Below are 22,566 nucleotides of genomic sequence, written 5' to 3' on the forward strand. Positions count from 1 at the left end.
TAGAAAGAGAGAGAGAGATGACAGACAGACAAAGAAAGAGAGAGAGGAAGAGGAAGCGAGAAAGGAAGGCTTGATTTTGGAGAGGAGGCAAGACAGCAGGTTGAATTGTACCACCATCTAACTCTCAAACAGTGGGCAAGCCTGTATTTCTGATCCAAAGAAGCTTGCCTCATCAAGTCCACACAGCCTGGCTAAGAGCCATATTGTCTCTAGGAATCTTCGACTCTACACCAGATCCCTGACCTCCCTGCTTGATATCACCATGGCCCACCAACCCCATCTGCAGAAGAGCTGGAAAAAATCGGCCTTTGCTCTCCCCAGGGAACCAGGCTTCTCTGGGGACCGGCAGAGGGGGCCCCTTCTGAGGGACATATGGGACTGGCCTTATTTTCCAAATAGTGCACCATCCTAATTGAGGGCCAGGCGCAGTGGCGGGATTAACAACCAACATCGCTGAGATTTTAGACCAAGGGATGAGAGGAGAGCATTCTCCTCCCACCACATTTGTCCCTTCTTGCATCCAAGGAGAACAAAGGTGGTGAGATGAATTGTTGTAACTCCTCCCCCTAGGCTAGCTCAGAATAGCTGTCATGACATTCTTGGATTTACTGGCCCACAATATGCTGACTCAGGGTGGGGGTGTCTCTATCACACCTTACAGATAATGTTTTTATCCTCCAGGGTTAGGGAACCTGCCCACTAAAGGAGCAATATGGGGGTCAGAATTCATAGGGTGAAAGAAGTATGGATGATTAGGGAACGCTTCTGACTTGGACTGGGAAAACCTAGAATGGAGGGAGGGTCACCAAGCATAGAAACAGAGAGGTGTCCTATTTTGCGCGGATGTCTCCCCTGCATGTTGCCAGAGCAGGGCTTGGTTTTCAAAAAGTGGCTGACATGTTGCCGTGTCCGTGCTCCCGGCTCGGCTGTCGGGCACAGGGGAGAAGGAGGGGGAGGAGCCTCCTGCTTCCCAGAGAAGATCACGGTGTCTGGCGGTTTAATATTCTGCAACATCGAGTCAATGAACACTTCCGTTCTGGTGGCGAGCTGGGGAAGAGGGCTGTTTCCAGCACACTTGTTGCTCCCCCCTCCCCCCATCTCTCTTGCTCATTCGCTCACTCATGCCTTGTGTTGCTTACTGGTCTTGAAGGAAACCTGGAGGATTCGGTCACCCAGTCGGTAGCCATTGAGGCTGGCGATGGCCATGGCTGCTTCGTCGTAGTTGGTCATGGTGACAAAGCCAAAGCCCTTGCACTTGTTGGTGGTGAAGTCGCGGATCACTTTGACGTTGGTGACGGCCCCAAAGGGCCCAAAGAGCTGCCACAGGACACTCTCGTCTGCCTCTGGGGAGAGGTTGTACACAAAGATGCACCAGCCAGCACTGGAGGCCCCTGTCAGGTTGACTCCCGCCAGGCTGGTCATGCTGTCGATCGTGATGGGAGAGAACCTGGAGATCAAGGAGAGAGGACTACTTTGGGTGTAAGGCTGGCATTCCACCAGCATGAGCTCACTGCATGATGGATAGGTTAGAAGCAGTGCTGCCTACTCCCCAGGGAAAGGGAGTGGCACCAACAGTTCAGCCCTGCACATCTCAGCTCCAAAGGGCACCGGGGAAAGGACACTGGTCACTGAGGGCCGTTCCTACCAAAATTTACCTATGTCAGGAAGATGGCAAACGTGTGGGACACGTCAGGCCAAGCCTAATGGACACGCCTACCTTTGTCATTTTTCCCACTTGCGAAAGCAAATCTTGGTAAAGTGAGTTAGTGACATTTTAGCCCACACTCCTGCAAGGATATTCCTGCCTGGACTGAGCTCTTGGTTCTGTCTGCAAGTGTGCCACAGTTCCCCTGTCTGGTCTTTGGGTTTCATGACTCTAGTAGCTAAGTAACCACCATCTATAAAATGTGAGGGGGGGGCTCATAATAAAGAGGATTGTGACTGTCCTGTGCGTGAATGAGTGTATCATGCAAGCATGGAAATTAAAATCTGATGCAGAATTTGGCATAATGAGAATCTCAGTTTCCATAAAACACCAAGTTATAATCTTCATGGAGACAAGGAACATCTTAGAAATATTTCTAAGTCAGAAACAAGATGAAGGTTGGGCAGAGTTTGCTGTGATAGGGGTGGCGGATAGATCTTGTACACACATTCCTATCTCCCTCTTTTGGCTCCCCACTACTGTTTTCTGTCATGTAGCCCTGTCTTCTGTCACCCCCATCATAGCTTTAAAAAGTGCAAATTCTTCGATAACCTGAATCTCTGGGCTGATTCACACAAACTACTCCATGTGTGGCTGGGCAATTTTTGTTCCTGACCCAGAATGCACCATATTCGTGGCTAACCCCTGATCAACTTTGTGTGCTGCTACAACCAAACTTTCCAAATATGAGTGGAGTGATTGTGCTAATGATGAATCGTTCAGATGCCTTCTTCAGCCTCAAGCCAGGTGTAGCAGAGTAGCTGTGTAAATCAGCCTCTATGCAGGTGTTTCCAAATTTACCTGATTTCACCTACAATCCTATGCACACTTGCTTGGGAGGAACCCCATTGACCTCAGTGGGATTTACACCTGAGTAAATATGCAGAGGATTGTGCTGTCATGTCATTTTGTGCAGAATTTGCGAATGGGAGTGTGCTGCTCACACCCCTAATACAAATTCTCCCCTCTAATTTTGTTGAGATCAGGTATGGACGGAAGTAGGGGCAGCTTCTCCTTGCTGAACCCTGAGGAGGCAGCTGGATGTTGCCAAGAACCTCCTAGGCAGATTGGACCACACATAAAGGATGATGTCACAGCAACCTCTGTACATCTTTTAAGTATGGGCTTAAAATGAAGCACAAGGTTTGATTTGGGTCTGGAAGCACCCAATGCTGTAGCATTGTTGAAACTAGGCAGGTATGAACCTGATTAGTGCCTGGATGGGAGACCATTGAGAGCTCCACATAATCCACTTTGAACTTGTTCAAATATGTCGACAGCCTTCTAGCTCTCATAGGGTTGCCCCACAAAGCTTTGGAAAAAAATTAATCTGTCCATTGGGTTTCCACCTTCCCAATTCAGCTTCAGAGCAACCATCTAATTTCTGTCCCTCAAGCAATGCAACTAAATGAAATCAAGAAGCACCCAACACAGTGACAACAAAGAGAAACACAAGACCAAAAATCATAAGGAACAGCCAGTCATCTGAGCAAAACAGCGAGCCCTTCTCTCAAGCCAAACCCAAAACAGAATGAAAAGGAAGGCATGAAAATCTACAGTGTGTCCCCAAGACACACAAACCCAAATTCCACAGGCCCAGGGCAGAAGATGGAGGGATTCTATCATTTTAGTTTTTACTTTTAAATTCCCATGCTTATTGAGGAAGGTTGGGGAAGTAAGGAAAAAATGATTAAAAATAAGAAGTTAGTATCGGGAGAAAATATTGAACCAAGCAACTAAACATTGTTTACATTGTTTTTAAAAAGGGCTCAAACTGAATAAGAAAGCAGTCATCTACAATAGGAGACTCGACCCACACCAAGTCTCAGTGTTCTGTCTAGTCATGACCCCCATGTTCATCTTTCTAAAAAGACTACTAGGGCCATGCTGAAGAGAGGGCTGGTAAGGCAGAGGAAGGGGAGCTCTTGCCTCTGGGGTTGTGTTGACAATCACCTTTTAAAAATCCAGCCTTGTGCTGTGGGCCAAGGTGGGGAGGGAGAGGGGGAGTGGCGAGGAGCGTAGGCTTTGGAAGGCTATTTACCTCTTGACGCCGTATGCCATGTTTAGCAAATTGTCGAGCCTGTGGGAGGAAGAGGAAGATGAGGAGAGGCCATTGTTAGTAGACGATCTCGTAACAAAAGGGTCCTGCGAGGTCATCTGGCTTGGTTATTGGTGCGGCAGTAAGGCAGCACATGGATCCTGTGACTAGCACAGGTAGACGTTTGTATGCGCAAATGCAATTTGAGGCCCTGGAGGAATTTAATGTCTTACATTTTTAAAAAAATGTTGAAAAATAATAGCAATGGGAAAGGAGCTCCACCTATGTTTTTAAAAAATCTGTTTTTCATATTCTGGGAAGTGTGGGGACTGGGCAGGCATCAATTAAGGGCAGTTCAGGCTACGCTTCAAACATGATGATGATGACAATGTTGATGATGATTGTGATAATAATTAACCCTTTAAAAAAAACTAGAACAGTGCATGGCAAACATATGTACAGTTACAACTTGCCATCTGTTTTTTCTATTTACCTTCCACTGCAAAGCTGTATCCAGACTCTCTTGACTTTGCTTCTGTACATTTGCATTTAAACCTGCATGGTTCCCATTATGCAACAGAATCAAAAAGCTTGCTTTTTTTAAAGGCAGTTTTTTAACATCCAAGTTGCCAGAGTTTGCAGTGGTCACAGCCACAGATCTTAGTAGTTGGTACCTTCCCTGTGACCTCCCTGATTGTGTTAACTGTCCTGTTCTCACAGTTGTATCTCTACCATCCATTAGCTATGTTTACCCAGAATCCCAGTTCTTCACATGTTGTAAGCAAAACTCCAAATTGTGCAATTGTGTAAAATATACAACTGAAACACAGCACTTTTCAGGCCCAAGTATGTGTTTATTTTATTTTATTTTATGGCACTATCATAAAAGGAAGCTTAATAAGCCAAGAAAGAACAAAACCTATGTTCACATGTTCCACAGGTATGTATGGATTTTACATATGTGCCATGTGCTTGCATGTTGTACATCATGCAGATGCCATGCTTTTGTACGACATCTTCGTATGGGCAGATTCCACCAGAAATGTTCAAACACAAGTGGCCCAAAACTACCATTCAGTCCAATATTACTGCATGGAATTTTATCCTGCCTATTGAACCTTAACTGGGTCTGAATCAAAGGGAAAAAATGCTTACTAAGAAATACTAAATAGGTAAAGTAGGATTTTCTGCTTGTGGGTGGGGGCGTATGCAAGCCTTTCAACCTCGCGGAACTCTTCATCAAGCAGACTGGGGGTGCAGCTAAGTTCCCAAAATGGTTCTTTTTTTGATGAAGATACCTTTTAGATACTTCAGGCAAACGGACTGGATTGTGCCGACTGGACTGTGGGAAAGGGTTGCTGAGCCTGCCTTTTGGGAAGGGATTTGGACAGATTGGGCTCCTTGATACTGTAATTCCATGACAGTCCCCTAACCACAGACTATTGGAGACTATTTAGTGGCTAGGCCACTCTCTACCTGAAGGATCAGAAAATATCTGCATTAGCTTCCTATATTTTCTATACACACAAATCATGGACAAATATGACACAATGAAGCATGGCTACTGATCTGTATAAGGATTGTAGGGTGTCATCATCTAGCTCCCCGTTGTCCTTGGATATGGATCATCTACCTCGGAGGTCTTCTGGCCCCGAAATCCACCAGACATAGGGGAAGAGGGGAAATTCCCCAGAGAAATCTCTGAGGAGGAGGTGGTGGTGGCAGCCAGATTCTGAACCTGGGAGTGGCAGCTTATTGGCAGCTTTCAGGACAGAAATCTGATTTAGCCAACTAACCAACCAAGGTTATTTGCTGTCCATGGAAGAATGCAAAAGGTACAATTAAAGAGCACCGCTTTGGCATTTATTTTGCCTTGCTTTGAGATATAAGGGTTTCCCAAGCTTTGAATTCTGTTGGCTCGACACCTATTATCCCTGGGAGCTCTCCCAAAGGGAGCTTAGGCCAAACTAAACAGTGGTTGTGTTCACACAAAATGCTAAGCCTGGAATATCCTGGAGTATCTTTCATGTGGAAGCATGCTGGTGCAATACTGCCCAGTGGCTTCCATTTGGTTCCTCCTGCAAGTGGGAGAGGTTTAGCTAACCAGGAACTTATCAGGAAAAGTTTAGCATCACATCTGAACCAGGACTCCTGGCAGGACTCCTCTAACAAGCCAGAGTTGGAAGGCTTTCAGGTCCAGGCTTATTAGGTGAGGGACAAGCCAGAGTCCAGGTTTGGATAAAAGCTTTTCTGGCCTGGTAAGTTCCTGGTTAGTTTAGCGCTTCCACTTGCATGAGGAGCAAAGCAGGAGTGATGAGGCAGTATGCTCACTTGCTTGTGAACAATAACCCAGGATTGTGACGTATTCTGTTATAGTGTTTTGTGTGAATGCAGCCATTATGTCCACTGTGTAATTGCATTTAACATGCCTAGGTTTCCCCCTCTTTTAAATGACCGCGATAGGAGCCCCCGTCAGGATCAGGAGTGCAGTGAGCAGGGAGGGGACTTTAACCCTTCTTCCCTCATAGTCCTGACAAAAATCCTCCTCCATCCCACTTGCTATTTGTCCTGGTAGAGAAGCTGCCATTGGTGCCAATGGCAGCTTCATTCCTGTGCAAAATAGCAGATTTGTGGGTAGGGATGATTTTTGTTGGGACCATGGCACAGAGGAAATGGTAAAATAAAACCCCCTCCCCATGTGCTGTGGTCCTGATCATGATAGCACTCCCTACAGCTACTGTTTCAAAGTACAGAACTAGACAATAATACATTTAACATATTGTGCTGCTTGACCCTCAGCCTCACCAGCAGCCTGTAACCAGCTCTCTGCTGACACACCACATTGTCTATTGCTGGTTGCCCTCTGCTTGAAGTTGGTCCTTCCCAGACATTGCTCAGCACTCTGTGGGCTCTCAGCCCAGCTAGAAGAGGACACTGGGAATGGGGGAGATAAACTCTGCCTAACTCAAGAACCTGACAAATTGAGCATCAACAGAAGGCAATATGGCACAAGATATTGTCTCACATGTGTTGTCTCGTTCCATAAGACCAAAACAGCAACAAATTGCCTATACCAAAAAATTATCCTGTGTTTTAAAGCCCAAAACGGAACAACAACAAATAACTATAGCCTTAATGTTGTTCAAGCAAGTCTACCAAGAGGCATACGAGTGCAACAGAAACTTATTTTGCCCAGCAGATTAAGAGCAGGTCAGCCTCTTAGAGGTGGGTAGCAGAGAAGTTCAGGAAATTCACCTCACAATGAAGCAATGGTTTCCCGAACCAAACATCCATCATGGTCTTCTGGGGAAGCAAGGCTTAAATAATCCCTGCTCTCCAAAGATAGCAGCATCCAAAACTTTGCACATCCAAAGGGCAGAGCTACTCACTGTTCTTCTCTCCATCACATCAGTCCTCTTCTACAAGCCTTAATATGCTTCTTGTGGCCAAACATTATTTCCCACTGAATCAAGCAAGCACAGCCCATGGCCAAATCCATGATGCTTAGCAGCACTGCCTAAAACAAGCCCCCATCCATCCCATCTTTTCATCGCTCTCCTTTCATCACTCACACCGGTTGACTGCGGAGGTTTCAAAGCATAGTTCTCTCCCCTTTACAGCAGGAAACCTGCAACAGAATGCCATCTTGTTCTACAGCTACTTCCTCTGGTGAGTGCTCTAACCTTGCTAATTAGCATCAGATGTTCAAGGCAACATGGACTGGTTGGTGGACAACATGATAGACTCAGGCCTAAGAGACCTAGATTAAACTCCTCCTCACTGGGTTACTAGTGTCTTTGAACTCACTGGGTTATACTAGTGCATTTGGAATTTCTCAGTCTCAGCCCTTCAGCTGTAAAATGGCACTATTAGCCAACCTAGAGAGTTGTGAGAATGAAGAACAGCTGAGCCCTGGGGACAAAGTGAGTTATGAATCTGAATAAGTATGTGATGATTATATACCACATCATGGGTGCCACACAATGTTATTTTGGAAAAGGAATGAAAGGCCACATCACACATGATGATTTTCCTGCCTGGTTACAGAAAGGAAGCTGTGCTAATCCATGTATACTGCCACATATGAAAAACACATGTGTCTACTTCATCACATGTACCAGAATTGAGAAGAAATAGACATCTGCACCATTTTTACACACAGTGGGTACATGGGTTGTTTTTTCTACACCTGTGTACAGCCACATGGGGAAAATGTCACATGTGAGGCAGCCCTACCACATAAAAATGCATGAGAAACATGGAAGAAAACATATTGGGTACTGAACTTGTGCTGCAGGCCTAGATTTCAGGTGCAACCAGTCCTTCAAAAGCAAACTGGGTGAAGGTTATACAGCCTTCCTGTTTTATTTGTTTGGCTTAGTTTTTTCAAAACTGACCAGAACACAGGTAAAGGGTAGTGTCTAGGGACTAGTCCAATCCATCACTGTTTCCCTCCCCATCTTATGTACAGATTGAAAAAGAAAAGGGATTATATGAGCATCTGCAAATCGCTGATACCAAAACAGGAAAAGGTCACCCCTTGCTTCCTAGGCACACAACACAACTGATAGGTGGCACATGTTGGCATTGAGAAGGGTAACTCCCTAGCTATTTAGACCTGATCAAAACCTGGCCACGCACTAGAAACAGCAGTAAAACTGAGCCTCCAGCTATACAGAGAGTAATCCCTTACTGAGCACTGAGATGCAGCAAATTCTGGGGTAGAGCAATGGGATCAGCTGCTGCTGAAACTGCTAGGAGGAAATACAAGTTGGTGTATGAGGCTCACTCACACTGGAACTGCCTGACCTATTGCGACTGATCCTTTAGCAAGAGCAATGTTCAGGTGAGCATTACTCTAGCTTCTAAGCGATGGCTCCGACAGGCAGCTCCCTGCAAGCATCTGGCAGGGTTGATACCCCCTGGCAAGAACTAACCTTTCTCCATCTCAGCATAGCAAAGGTATGAAGATGTCCATAACTTGGTCCCCTCTTGCTCCACAGAACTCAGCATGATGAACATATCTGTAGTCAATGAATGGTACCGTTCCTGCCTGCCCTGCTGCGTGACCATCATACTCCAATATGAGATGTTGCTTAAGAACAGGAAGGAGTCCAGGATACAGACAAGGAGCCCACAAAGCCCCAGAGGTGTACTGACCCACTGTGTCTTAGGGGAGAGTATAGAGCAGAACAGGAATAGTTTACAAGGCCCAAGCCCAAGGATTCAACTTTGCAGGAAGCAATCTCTTAAGCAACAGCCAGTGAGATTGCACTATAGGGGCACTAGAAGGAGGTGAAGGAGTTTCATAGCATATCCTCACCTTGTGTTTGCTTGTGGACTATAACACCCACACCTGACATACTGGCTAATGACGAGGGCCTCCAGGCATGGCATCTGAGTCCTATATCTCCTTCAAGCAGGGGGATGACAGCTGCGAGGCACTGGGTGAAGAGAAGGACCTGCCCTCTCAGCCCTCCAGCAAAGAAGAGGGGAAGGTGTCTCACCTGAATCGCTGAGTCTGGTGGTGCAAGGGTCCTGTGTACCGCCGAGCTGTTGTCTGGTACAGGTGTGTAAGCAACGCTTGCCCTGTCTTCTGGCTGGGGTTGTTGGCAAACTTGACTGTGATGGGCTCACTGGCACCAAGTGGTTTCTGCCCATTCAGCCCCTTGATGGCCTCCTCAGCTTCTATCCTCTTGTCGAAGCGGATGAACCCCACCCCTCTGGAGACACCTGTAAGTGGAAGAGATAGAATCGCACATGGCTACATGGATACTGCATGGATGCTGATTAGTGTTGTTCTGAGTTCTTATGCAATTCTACATCATGGATATTTTTTATCTGAAGGCAGACATGTCTGATTTGTTTTAGTATCTTGCATTCATTTCAATGTCTACTATTTGATATTTTTTATTTGTTTTCGTGTCCCTGAGAAAAATAACTGATTGAAATTCACTCAGAAGTCTTAATGAAAGAAATGGCTCATTCAAGAACCAGCCTGAGACTTGCCTCTTCCTTTGTTTTATTAGCCGAGGTATTGTGATTGAGTTTCAGGCACTGAGCGTTATGAAGCATGGGAGCTCAACTGAGTCAAAGCTCAATCCTGGAACCTTTTTTGAACGCTAGGATCTAGCCCTGGAATATGTGAAGTGCTGATACAGGTAAGAACGCCTTTGAGATTGCGCCAGCTATTGGGCGGTATAGAAATGTAATAAATAAACATATGCAGACTACATTTGAAATTAGAGTGGAGAGTTTCTACTGATCCCCCAAATGAGATCCATCCAGTGTAGTCCTTTATTTGTCTGTGCAGACAAGGGATGAGCTTATGAATGAAGAACTGGTACACAGCACAAAGGACATATAAATATGAGCATATAGCTAGATACATACAGCCTAGCACGTGTCCGCACAGGGGCATAGTATATTTCACACTAATCGCATCGTAGCCATTAGTACTTATAGGCACATGCCCTATCCACTAATGCACAGTTCATCCTGCTGTGATTGAAGGCCCCTAGGACAATAAGAAATTATTTTCTCCTCCCTCCACCCCTGCTTGAGTCCCTTTGGTTCTCCTTTTCTACCAGAGGCACTGGTGGTGGAGCAGAGATCCTGCTCTTGCTTGTTACCTGTGACCTGATCGACAAGGATGCGGGAGGTGATGATGCGCCCATACTGTGAGAACAGCTGCTCCATCTCTTTCTGGCTCATGGTCTTGGGCAGGCCACTCACGTAGAGATTGGCATCACGGATAGAGGCAGAGCTAGGCCGTGCGTACGATACCTGATGGGGAAGGGTATGGTTAGAAGGGGCCTTAAGAAGGGGCAGGGATCAGGCTTCTGTATCAGTTTCTCACATTAACCCCAGCAGCCCTCTGCTCTAAAAAGCACTTTCTTCCTGGGTAGTTCAGGATTCCTTCCTCATTCATTCCTTTCCTCAGTAGCCTTCTGCTCTATTAAATTTTTGATTGTAAGCTCCTTGGGGCAGGAACCTGGATTTTTTTGTAGCTGCTTTGGAAAGAACAATGTATATTAATTGTGCTACATTTATAGAATCATAGAATAGTAGGGTTGAAAGGGGCCTACAGACCATCGAGTCCAACACCCTGCTCAATGCAGGAATCCAAGCCAGAACATCCCTGACAGATGGCTGTCCAGCCTCGTCTTGAACACCTCCAGTGTGGGAGAGCCCACCACCTCCCTAGGGGATTAGTTCCATTGTCGTATTTCCACACAAGTCAGGAATTTCGTGGAGGGGCCATGTTTTGCAGAATTTGTCTCCCAGCAAATATCGGGGAAATTGAAGTCCCCCCATTACTACTATATCATGCTTCTTTGAAACATTGGCTATTTGCTTTTCAAAAGTTTCATCCTCGTCTTCACCTTGGTTGGGTGGCCGGTAGTAGACTCCGACCACTAGTTTCCTTTTATTCTTTGCTCCATTTATTTTAACACAGATGCCCTCGATGGGGCTACCAAGCTTATCCTCCTGTATTTCTGTGCAGAGATATGTATTTTTAAGATATAGTGCAACCCCACTTCCCTTTCTGTTCTTCTTGTTCTTTTTGAACAAGTTGTATCCTTCAGTTGCTGTATTCCAGTCATGAGAGTCATCCCACCAAGTCTCAGTTATACCTATCAAGTCATAATTTCCCTCCTGTATTAAGAGTTCAAGTTTGTTCTGTTTGTTTCCCATTCTCTGGGCATTAGTATATAGACATCAAAGACCATGTGCTTCATGGTCTGGCTTTCTTCCTACATGTTTGTGAAGACTATTATTGGGCGCTATTAGAGCTGTTCTCTCCGTTGCAGTGCATGAGCCTTCATCCATTGTTACCCCCAACTTTACGTCTCCCTTCCTCGTAGGATTCAGTTTAAAGCCCTCCTGATGAAGTTCTTCATGCTGTGGCCAAACACATTCTTCCCATCCTTTGTGAGGTGCAACCCGTCCCTTGCCAACAGCCCATCTTCCAGGAAGTATAGCCTGTGGTCCCAGAATCCAGATCTCTCTCGTCGGCACCACCTTCGTAACCAGTCATTCACCCAGAGTATTTTTCGTTCCCTTTCTATCCCTCTTCTAACTACTGGAAGGATGGATGAGAAAACTATCTGGGCCTCAAAGTTCTTGAGTTTCCTTCCCAAAGCTTCAAAGTCTGACGTGATTTCTTCATAGCTCCGCTTGGTGGTATCATTTGTTCCCACATGGATGAGAAGAAAGGGATACCTGTCAGTGGACTTTGTGAGTTCAGGCAACCCTTCAGTCACATCTCTAATCCATCCCCCCGGGAGAGAGCATACCTGGCGAGTCCACAGGTCTTCGCGACATACTTGGGCTTCGATCCCACACAGCAAGGAGTCTCCCACTACTACTACTCGTCTCTTCTTCTTGGTGTAGGCTTTGGTTTCATCGCCTCTGCTTGGCTGCACTTCAGCCTCTTGCTCGCTCTCATGCAGGTTCCCCTGCAATTCTTCTTCTGCAGGCTGTCCTCCAGTCTCACCCTCAAGTACCTGGAAACAGTTCCCTAGTTCCACCACCTCCACTGGTGCCGACTGTCTTCTAGTTCTTCTGCTCCTCACTGTCACCCTTTTCCAAGGAGTATCCTCTACTTCATTTTTCCTCACCTCAGCAGTTTCCTCTTCTGCCTCAGCTTGCTGTTGCTTTTCTAACTCCTGTACTTTGCTTTGCTCATGTCATTCCACCATTCTGTCCAAGAACTCTTTGTGTTTTCTTATTCCCTGGAGGGTTGACACTCGCCGCTCCAGTTCTCTTACTTTTTCTTCCAGCAGCGTGATCAACTTGCACTTGTTGCATGTGTAGGCCATGTTGTTCTCAGGCAAGTAAACAAACATGGCACACACCCTGCAGGTCACCACCACTGGAGAGTCTTGTCCTTCCATAGTCTCTTTTCCCTTTTTGTGTCTAGCTTTCTGGTTGTTCTAGAGTAGCCTGTGCCTGGTCCTCTACTCACTCTTTGCCTTTTTCTCCTTTGTCTCCTCTGCAACTGCAACTCCCCTGGCCAACTCCTGTTTGCTCCCCCTGTTCGCTCGCTCTCTGGGAGCTTGCTTGCTTCTATAGTCCCAAGACCAGCTCGAGCAGCTTCCTCTGCTCTGCTCAGCGGGGAGGCAGGAAACAATTATTATTATTATTATTATTATTATTATTATTATTATTATTATTAAAAATAGATTTCCAGACTTCCACCCTTGCATACCATCTAGTCTCCTTCCATCATCTGTATTGATATATTTATAGCTTATTCTAACCTGAAGGCTCAGGGTGTATAAAACACATTTTTTAAAAAGAGGAGTTCCTGCGCCTTCTGAACTCAGATATTCACAACAGCCTTCCTTTCTTGCACCCATCTTGAGGCCAGTTTCCTCTCATACCCTCCTCACCTTGATTGTTTTTGTCTGTAGTTTGAGCCCATTCAATGTGTTTATTGCTTTGTCAGCATCATTCGAGTCAACATAATTGACAAAGCCGTAGCCTAAACTCTGTCCTAGTGTGGAAGAAGAAAAAGAGGTTACACAAAGAATTAGATGACAAGATAGCAAGGAAGAAGAAGAAAAGATAAGGAAATTTTATTTTATGCCAACGAAAAAGAAAATATAAACTAATTTGAAGCCAATATTAAAAAAAAAAAAGTGACCATAAGAGCAGCAACAAAATGTTGAACTGGATTAGAAATCTGATGAAATTTCAACATTTAAAGTTGAAATGTGACCCAAAAAAATCCAGTTTCAATTTTGAATGCAAAATTTGACTTCAAGATTTGAATTTTTCATTCCCTCAAATAGATGACAGAGCCAAACACCTATGCAAAACAGCTATCAAATACGCTGAAATATAATGAAGCAAAAAACTAGCAGTGCCCCCCTGCTAGATCCACTTTCTCCTCAGGAGATGACTGGAGGAATCATTCCACTAGTCCTGTAGGACTTTCGAATACAGTCTGAGCAAGGGTTGAGGCCTATTTATTTACTCTTGCGGCCAAACAAGGGATAATGGTAGAGAGCTGAGAAAAAATTTCCAGATGGGTAGTGGTGATGGTGGCTTAACTGAAATGCAGCTGTGCGGGGCTGTGAATTTGACTGAAGTAGTGAAAGGGGTTACCTAATCCTTTCCCCTCTTGCTGTATGCCAAAGGAAGTGAGGTGGGTGGCTACCAGGAAGAGGGCCTTTTCTGCTGTGGCACCCCTGCTGTGGAATGTGCTTCCTAGAGAGGTTTGCCTGTCACCCACATGGTAGTCCTTTCGGCGCCAGGTGAAGACCTTTTTATTTTCCCAGCATTTTAGTGTTCTAGTCTTTTAGCTCTGCTGTTTTAAAGCTGTATTTTAAATCTCTGCATTGTTGCTAGGTTTTATTCTGGTTGTACTTTTATATTGTAGTTTGAAGCTTTTATATTTTATATTGTTTTGTGCTATACCTTGAGGTTTTAATTTTTGTGAACTGCCCAGACAGCTTCAGCTATGGGGCGGTATAGAAATGTAAATAAATAAATAAGTCCTCCCCAAATTGTTCTTCACAAGCTGCTTTTTCCCCAGCAAGGGAAAAGATGTGGGGAACCCAAATCTTTTTCCTGCAGGTGAGAAAGCAGTGAGGGAGGGATAATTTTGATTAGAAAAATATTCCACAAGAAAGAGGTTGAGAACCCATCTCCCCCATCAGTGTTCCAGTCAAATTTACACACCGGCTGCCTGCTGCATTTCAGCAAAAACAAAAGCATCGTGAGACTATCTCCCACTTCCTGTCCGGTTTGGCCCTGGAACTGCACACAATTTGTCCGCTGGTTCCTTTCATCCAAGGTAGACTGATGTGGAAGCTAGTGGTCTGGGGGCACTGCACTCAACATTGGAGGCCAAAGGCACAATCATTTTCAGTCATTTCACTTCATCTACAAACCAAGTCCCATGGATCCACAGCAAGGAAGTGTCAAATATTATATCATTGGATGTCATAATGATGTCAAATGACAAACATTTGCTAAATATTCCCATACGTAGCATTCATTTAAGAGAATTTTTGAAACAAATTTGTTTCAGCTCTAACCTATGCTAATGCTATGCTAAGCCTCCATTAGCTAATAGGATGAGAGAGACATGGAAACCTGTCCCATAATCCTGCTTTTAGATGAGCAGCCTAATAAAAGTATTAAGACATTCAATTAATACTAAACAACTCATTTATTAAACAAAATCACTTGCATACTGAACTGCTAATCACAGAGGTTCTCATTTCATTTGGGGGTGATACTGACTTTTATAATATAAACAGTATTTCTTCAATAGCCATTCCTGGTACACTTTCAGATGATCTACAAGACCATATTATAAATGGCAAAAAGAAGAAGGAAGAGTGGAAACTCCTCCTCCTCAAATGTACTGTATTTCCAGCCCCTCCCCTAACAGAAAGGCTCCTATTCAGGGCTCCTACTTGTTCTGAGTTCATATGGGGCAGGGTTCAGGAGAGAGAAGGAAAAGGAAAAATGGCTCCTTTTTTCTTGTCAACTCTCTTGGCATCTTAGTGCTAAAGGGTTAATTTTGTTCCTGCCATCCCTAAATTTGGGTACTTTATTACAATATAGTCGAGGGAGAAGAGGTTTCGGGGGGGGGGGGGCAGGGGGAGGAAAAGTACACTTTTCCCCTGTCTTCCCTCCTGACTCCTTTCTAAATAGCACAGGGAGGAAAAATTTATTTTCACTTCATGGCATGTAAGACCTGGCCCTAATCTAGGCTGGCCACTTACCCATTGCCAAAAAAGAGGAAGCACATCACCAAAAAAGACGGTACCAATTTGTATAATATTTGCATATGTTAATGATGTATAAATACAAATTCAGAAATAATAACTATACTTTGAATAGATATCTCACCATAGTGGGGAAGACTGACTAGGTGATCTGTGTGCCTGTCTGTTTGCTGTACAGGTGCTAACTCTTGAAGGGCAACTCCAGAGCCCTTGCTCTCCCTTCTTATGGTTCTTCAGTTTTAAACCAGACTTGGACTGGGCAGCCTATCAGACAGAGGACACCTTCAAATAGAGGACTGTTCTCTGTAAAGTAGGATACTATAAGCTGTTAGGACCTCAAGCAGGCCAATTCCTCCCCCTCCCCTTTTATTTTCTCTTTCATTTCTGCCAACTGACACTTTCAAACATGCTTAGTCCTCCTTGGGTTATTTTGGGATTTGCTTTTCTTTCCTTAATTTACAAACCAAACTTCCTGCATGCCTTAGGAATCTGCTGAGCAAGTATGCAAAAATGATGTTGTCTATTGGTGGCCCTGTTTCACTGCCAAACTGGTAAGACACAGGATCACCAAGTTCAGAATTAAATTATGAAGAAGGGCTGGGAAAATCCCTGAAGTTCCCACCACATGCTGAAGGGGTAATTCATTCCACTGTTTAAATTTAAAAATGTAAACTCAAAGGTAGGTTGCCTTTTAAGTGCTGCAAACTGTAGTACCAAAAATGTTTAGGTAACTCCTGCCTGTGAGCACAAATTGTCCCTGCTGCATGCGCGTAGCTTTGTTAGATCACAACCACACATGGGACCAATGCAGCAGCTGAGTTTTAATTTAGGAGCCTTTCAAGAATCTTTCTACACATGGTGGGGTGGCCTGCAGCAAACTAGAACAGGGGTCCTTAGCACAGCAAAGTTTAAGAGCCACTGATATTTGATAGAAATCCCAGATAAAGGTTAATTGTAAATGGTCCCTTATAATACAAGTTGCAGTTTCACACATAGATTGAGGCTGTTCTTATAAGCCGCTGAACCAGGACAATCAGAGGGGTTATAGATTTTTATGTGCAATTATAAAAATATTTGTATAATAAATCATTCAGTTTTCATCTTTTTTTTTACAGCTGGTAAAATAATTAAAATAAAATCCCAATTTAGTAAATATTATTAATGTAAACACTAGGGGTTATCACTCTCATATGATGGCAGTAAGATGCCCAGTTGTCGGTACATGGAGGAATGCTATGATGGTAGAAATTACATTTCGTCTTATTTACTTAAGGGCCAAAATAGGCATGACATCAGAAATGTGTGATTTCCCAACATCTATTGATTGATAGATGGATTGGGTTGAAAGCATCTGCAGAGTGATTTGGATCAGGGCCATGGTGTGGAGGGAGTTTTAATCCTTTCCTCCCATGTCAATTCCCTGATACAAATTGCTGCTGCTGCCTCACCCCCACTCCCCCGAGCTGCTGTTAGCTGCAGAGATGAAAACATCAGATGCCTGTATAATAGCAACTCTTGGTAGTGGCAAGGTTTGCATCAGGAAATTGGTACAGGGGGAAAGGATTACGCTTCTGCTCCCCATGCCATGGCCTCAATCTGAATTACTCCACCTACACACACACACACACACACACACACATGCCTGCTTTTAACATACACACAAATGTCAGGAGATGCATCTTCCATGTGACATCTAGTTTGGTCTTTAGAACAGCTTTTAGAGCAGGGGTGGACAACTTGTGGCCCTCCAGATATTTTGGCCTATAATTCCCATTATCCCTCAGCATTGGCTATGCTAGCTAGGGCTGATAGGAGTTGTAGGCCAAAACATCTAGAGGGCCACAAGTTGCCCACCCTTGCTTTAGAGCAATGGAACAGCCATATTCTAATATTCAGTGGACAATGGGAAAGCCCAGCCCTGTGGATATTGGTTTGCGTTTAATGAACATGGATATCCCCTGTGTAGGTTACTATCAGTGTGTTTATCACTGCCAAATATCAATGGGTACATCCTAGTTTACAACTGATCGGCATTAAATATGTATTACCTGCAAGCTACCTGCAGGAGTTTCTAGTTAGATCCTTTTGTTAGAACTGTAATCTTGCTGTATTTGTGTATAATTTATAGAACTATTACATGTTCTAATTATGCCTGGTTTCCTAGGTGCAGTCTGCATCTTTTAAGTCTTAAAATGTGGCTGGTCATATACTGCCAAGGTGTCTTGTAGAGTTCAAGAGAAGCTTGGAAGAGCTGGTTGCTTTGGGGGGCTTATGATGGCAAAGAACAGGCCTTGACCTCAATCCAGAGTAATCGCTAACTGTGCTTTAACACACGTTGGGCTTCCTTCTTGTTTTAATAGGAACTGGTGGGATCACTACATAAGACTACGGAGATAGATAACCTCTGTTTGCCAATTTTAGCATTTTTAGTAACTCAGGACACTTGGAGTTGGATCTGAAGGGATGAGAGAAATAATTCCGTAACGTCAACACTCTGGTTTGTGACAATCATTCTTTTGGACAAATGTAATGTTTGGCAACTATTAACTGCAGTGGCTATAGTACTGCCATGGATGTGGAAAGCTTAGATTCAAATTCCCGCTCACTATGACATTCACTGGGTAGGCTCTGATAAATCTGTCTCTCAAAGTAGTGTATGAAAATGAGATAATTAGAGGGCAGGTGAGATATAAACACCCCTTTGATTTCAATTGTTCTTGAGTAATCTGTGAAAGTAGAAATCCTGCCTTCCTGAATACTTAACTACTTGTGAGCCACCCTATGAACGTTTTATGTTGAAGAACATTATATAAATTGTTGAAATAAATAGATAGTCCTTGGGACTAGATGGAAATCAGGATAATTATTTGTGCAAATTTCTATTCACTATTCAAGACAGTGTACAAAAATACTTAAAGTGCATTGCGGTCATGGACTGCTGTTTGCAAAGCCACAAATCAATGCAATAAGGTTTTCAAAGGGATTGCCCAATTTACTTGCTGGTTGTTGCACAAATTGCTGAGAATTCAGATTTGCCATTTGTAGAACTTTCTTCTTAATGAACTCCAACAATAGTTAGTATAAAATGTACTGTGAATTGGTAGCAGTGCATCTTGAGATCTGGTTTTATAATCCATCCATGGTTTGTTGTCCTTATCAACCAGATTTCTTTACCAGTGAAAAGGTGGTCTTCCCACCAAGTAAAAATAAATTACTAAATGATTATATGCAGAGCCATATCAAGTCCCGAGAAGAACACATTCCTCCCCAAATGCGCTTGTAGGTCCTCCAGAGTTTCATTTCCAGGACTGTCACCCATTCATGATCTAGCGAAGCTCCTTAATGTCCCAAAACTCACATAAGGGCTCAGTTATCACACCAAACTTTAGCTAAACTTCCTTCACTAAGAACTCGCCTACTGGATCAGACCAAAGCCTCATCTGGTCTAGCATCCTGCTTCTCACAGTGGTTGGCCAGATGCCTCTGGGAAAAACCCACAAGCAGGGCTGGAAAGCAATAGGCCTCTCTGCTCTTGCTCCTGAGCAACTGGGATTTAGAGGCATACTTCCTCTGATCTGAAGGTTCCATATAACCATCATTACTACTAGCCATTGATAAACCTCCCTGAATTTTTCTAATCCTCTGTTAAAGCCATCTAACAAAGTCATTATCACCATATTTTACAGTAGCGAATTCCATAAATCAATTATGCACCGTGAGAAGTATGTTCTTTTGTTTGTCCTGAATTTACTGCCAATTAATTTTCTCTTAGGGAAGGTGCTCCAGTCCCCTGATCATTTTAGTTGCCCTTTTCAATACCTTTTCCAGCTCTCCAGTACCTCTTTTGAGATACCAGAACTGTACACAGTATTCCAAATTAGGCTGCACCACAGATTTCTACAAGAACACACTATTCATGTTATGTCCTTTCTTAATAATTGCAAGCATGGAATCGGCCTTTTTCATAGCCAATTGAGCTATCCACCATAACTCCAGGACCTCTTACCTAGTTAGTCACCGTCATTTCAGACCCCATCAGCTAGGATATTTTGCCTCACTTTATTCTATCTTACACTGAAATACATTTGCCATTTTGTTACCCACTAATCCAGTTCCAAAACATCCATTTAGACCTCTTCTAAGTCTGCTTGGGTTTTCACCGTACTATGGCTTGTCAAGATGTTTGAATTGAGCCAGAGAGTTTCTCTGATCTGGTTCACATGCCACAACAGCCCACCATGGGTTAATTTACCCGCAGATGCAGGGGCTGTTCCATCATGCTGGGCACCCACATGCGCCATGTTTTCATGGTGCTCGACTTGCCGTGGGTTGTCATGTGGTGCAAACCCAGGGGGCAGGGGTTGTTTGAGGGTTAGACAGCCCTCAAATAACACATGGCTTGTTTTAGGATTATTTGAGGGTTGTCTCTGTCTTGCTGCCTGGGTTTGTGCCACACGGTAAGCCAAGCACCCATCAGTACCATGCAAAAATGGCGCCCACGGGCACCTGGTACGTGACAGATCCCACAGGTAAATCAACCCACAGTGAGCTATCATGTTGTGTGAACCGCCTCCCCCACCATGCACACACACACACACACACACACACACAATCTTACCTGTGATTTTGTCTCGGACGAGTTTGCAGGATTCAATCTCTCCAATGCTTCCAAAGAGGCTCTTGAATTCTTCCTGTGTCATGTTCTGGGGCAGGTAGTTGACTATGAGGTTAGTTTTGGAGTCATCAGTGGCACCATTGGCACTGATCAGTGGCCCATTGGGGAGGGAACTGTTGTTTGTGGGGCCATTGGACACTTGGGTCTCCATTGTGCTGATTATCTGCTGAAAACAAGAGGGAGTCAGGAAGGGGGTTACTGTTATGAAGGAGCAAGACGCAAAACCCAGCAGCCTGTTTCAAGTTTGTGTGGTTTTGTTTGCAATCTCAGGGATGTTGGGATGGGTCAGATTGGATCAGGCTAACAATAGGCTTGCCTGGATTAATTAGAATAGTCTCTGTTCTGGCCTATCTAGAAATCTCTTTGACTAGCCTGCCCTTCTCCCATAGCCTGGAATGTTGGAGAAGCACTTGCCCAATGATTATCCAGATACCATGCAGGCATTTATAGAACCAACCCAAGATCCCACAAGTGCCAACCGACAGCTATAGCGTTGTTGCCAAGGCACTCAGAAAGGCTGGGAGAGAAAGCAGGAGCAAGTACTGAAAGTGGAGAGGGAGCAGGGTTTCAATCAGGGAAAGAGTGCAGTTGGCTCTGCTTGATCCTTGCAAGTTCTGCTCAGGCTCAGGCCTCGCTTTCATGCCTGGGCAATGTTCTATTTCTGGAGGACAAGGTTTCATCATTTGTGAATTGTGAGGTCTAGTGTCACTGATACCCCAAGAGCCAACCAGTGCCACAGACAGCTCATCCCAGAGAAATGCTATTGGCCTGATTCATGTGTCCTTGCTGCAGAATAAGCAACATCACTGCATCTCACACATGACAGCATACATCTTTGCAGAGATTGTCTCCATGTATGAAATAAAAACTTCATATGTGAAAATAGCCAACACAGAGTTACACTCAAAACAAATGCAACAAAGTGCACAACCAGGCATTATGTAATTTGCACTCATTTGATTTATATCTTACCCCATCTCAAGGGCTCAGGGCAGAAAACAATATGTTAATCACAAATCCATATATTATGTTGGCTAAACTGCATCTTGCTGTATTTCTGGATGTCCAAAGCCAATTTAAATAAATAAAATTAAGCAGTCTTACAACAACACTTACAGAAGATACCTAGACTTGGGCTTTATTGAGTCTCCAGGGGAAGGGAATTCTAGAGTTGAGAAGAGACAAACATGGAGAATGCCCTTTTGCATCTATGGACGCATGGGCCACGTACAAATGCCATGGCAGATCAGCCATATGTTGTCCTCTCTGCACATAATTGGGTTTACCAACCCTGTTGTAACCTCACAGAGATTTGAGACACTGAACAGTACCAATACTCAGTCGTGGAAGCCATCTTCAATACTAGAGTGTGGCATGGGAAACATGTGTCAATAAAAAAGAGAGCATCTTTGAGCATGTCCAGGGTTCCCACAGGTGTATTAAATTAGGGAAGGAGCTTCCACTGGTCCCTAAATGAAAGCTATGTGGATGAGGCTATGCATCACAGACAAGGAGAAAAATCTGCCCGTTAATAATTGTATATGCTGATTCATGTACTGTATGACTGGGAAGTGTGGGGAGGGGATGGTGCTACATCTTGGTCCTGTCATATCCTATGAACTTCCACACACTTTCAAATTCAACCATCCATACTACAGTAGTTCACACCCTATATACGCATTCTCACTCTCTCTATTCATATATTGCCCAGCCTTTAACAACTTCAAATGGCATTTGTCGCCATATTTCCATCTGCATAAACCAACTGATTGAAATATATACTAAATCAAAATAGTATCTTACCTAGAGTTGATGGGGTGTATATATTGCTGGGGGCGGGGGGCAGAATTGGTCAGGTCACAAACTGCATCTGCAAAATGGCCCAGCTTCTCTGGAGCTCTGCTGGTCCTACTTACACTGGCACAACGTAGGTCCTTCCTAGGACATTTGTTCTGACTGCCACAAAGCCTCTTTGCTAGGCATCAGTTTCCCTATGCCTTCCAGCAGGCTGCTGATCTGGTAGTAGAACAGTGAATCCCTGTTAAACTATTGATCAGGCCATTGATTCTGCCATTATCTCCAGCCTCAGGCCAGAGGTGGCTATCATCAAAGAAAAATGCTTCACTCCTCCACAGGGCCTGCCATTAATTCTGCCTCTCTTATTTCACTATCAAGATGTATACCCAACAGTATTTGTTGGGCTTTTGGGATCTAAACTTGCAATTCTGGACTGAGCAAATTCCCAAAAAATAAGGTAGGAACAGAATTCAGGCACCCTGGCTCCCAGCTCTCACAGCACAGAGCTAATTTGTACCAACATTTCTAACACATTAAAATCAAGTTCAACACAAGACAGGGTTTTCAGAGAGGCTGAATTAAGCCTCTCTTGTGAATGCTC

General features: G+C 44.2%; 1 protein-coding gene across 1 annotated transcript; it reads right to left on the bottom strand.

Annotated features, from left to right (window-relative positions):
• Positions 1 to 1,119: 1,119 nt before the first annotated feature.
• Positions 1,120 to 20,328, bottom strand: ELAVL3 (ELAV like RNA binding protein 3). Its single transcript, XM_084832200.1, has 6 exons — positions 20,112 to 20,328; positions 13,142 to 13,245; positions 10,376 to 10,529; positions 9,251 to 9,476; positions 3,747 to 3,785; positions 1,120 to 1,468 (listed from the first exon to the last, which is right to left on the bottom strand). The coding sequence occupies exons 1-6, from the start codon at positions 20,317 to 20,319 to the stop codon at positions 1,120 to 1,122; spliced, it is 1,080 nt and encodes a 359-aa protein (XP_084688326.1). The 5' UTR covers positions 20,320 to 20,328.
• Between the last annotated feature and the right edge of the window lie 2,238 nt (positions 20,329 to 22,566).

The sequence above is a fragment of the Heloderma suspectum genome, chromosome 2 (genome assembly GCF_057233095.1).
Source record: "Heloderma suspectum isolate Gila_16-S chromosome 2, 16-S_ref, whole genome shotgun sequence".
Taxonomy (NCBI): Eukaryota; Metazoa; Chordata; class Lepidosauria; order Squamata; family Helodermatidae; genus Heloderma; species Heloderma suspectum.

Excerpts from the sequence above, each read along its gene's own strand:
- ELAVL3 (XM_084832200.1), bottom strand. The coding sequence starts at position 20,319 with ATGGAGACCCAAGTGTCCAATGGCCCCACAAACAACAGTTCCCTCCCC. Across the intron at positions 10,530-13,141 it reads TACAGACAAAAACAATCAAG|GTATCGTACGCACGGCCTAG; the intron begins GTGAGGAGGGTA and ends CTTCCCCATCAG. Across the intron at positions 3,786-9,250 it reads CACCAGACTCAGCGATTCAG|GCTCGACAATTTGCTAAACA; the intron begins GTGAGACACCTT and ends TTCCTCCCACAG.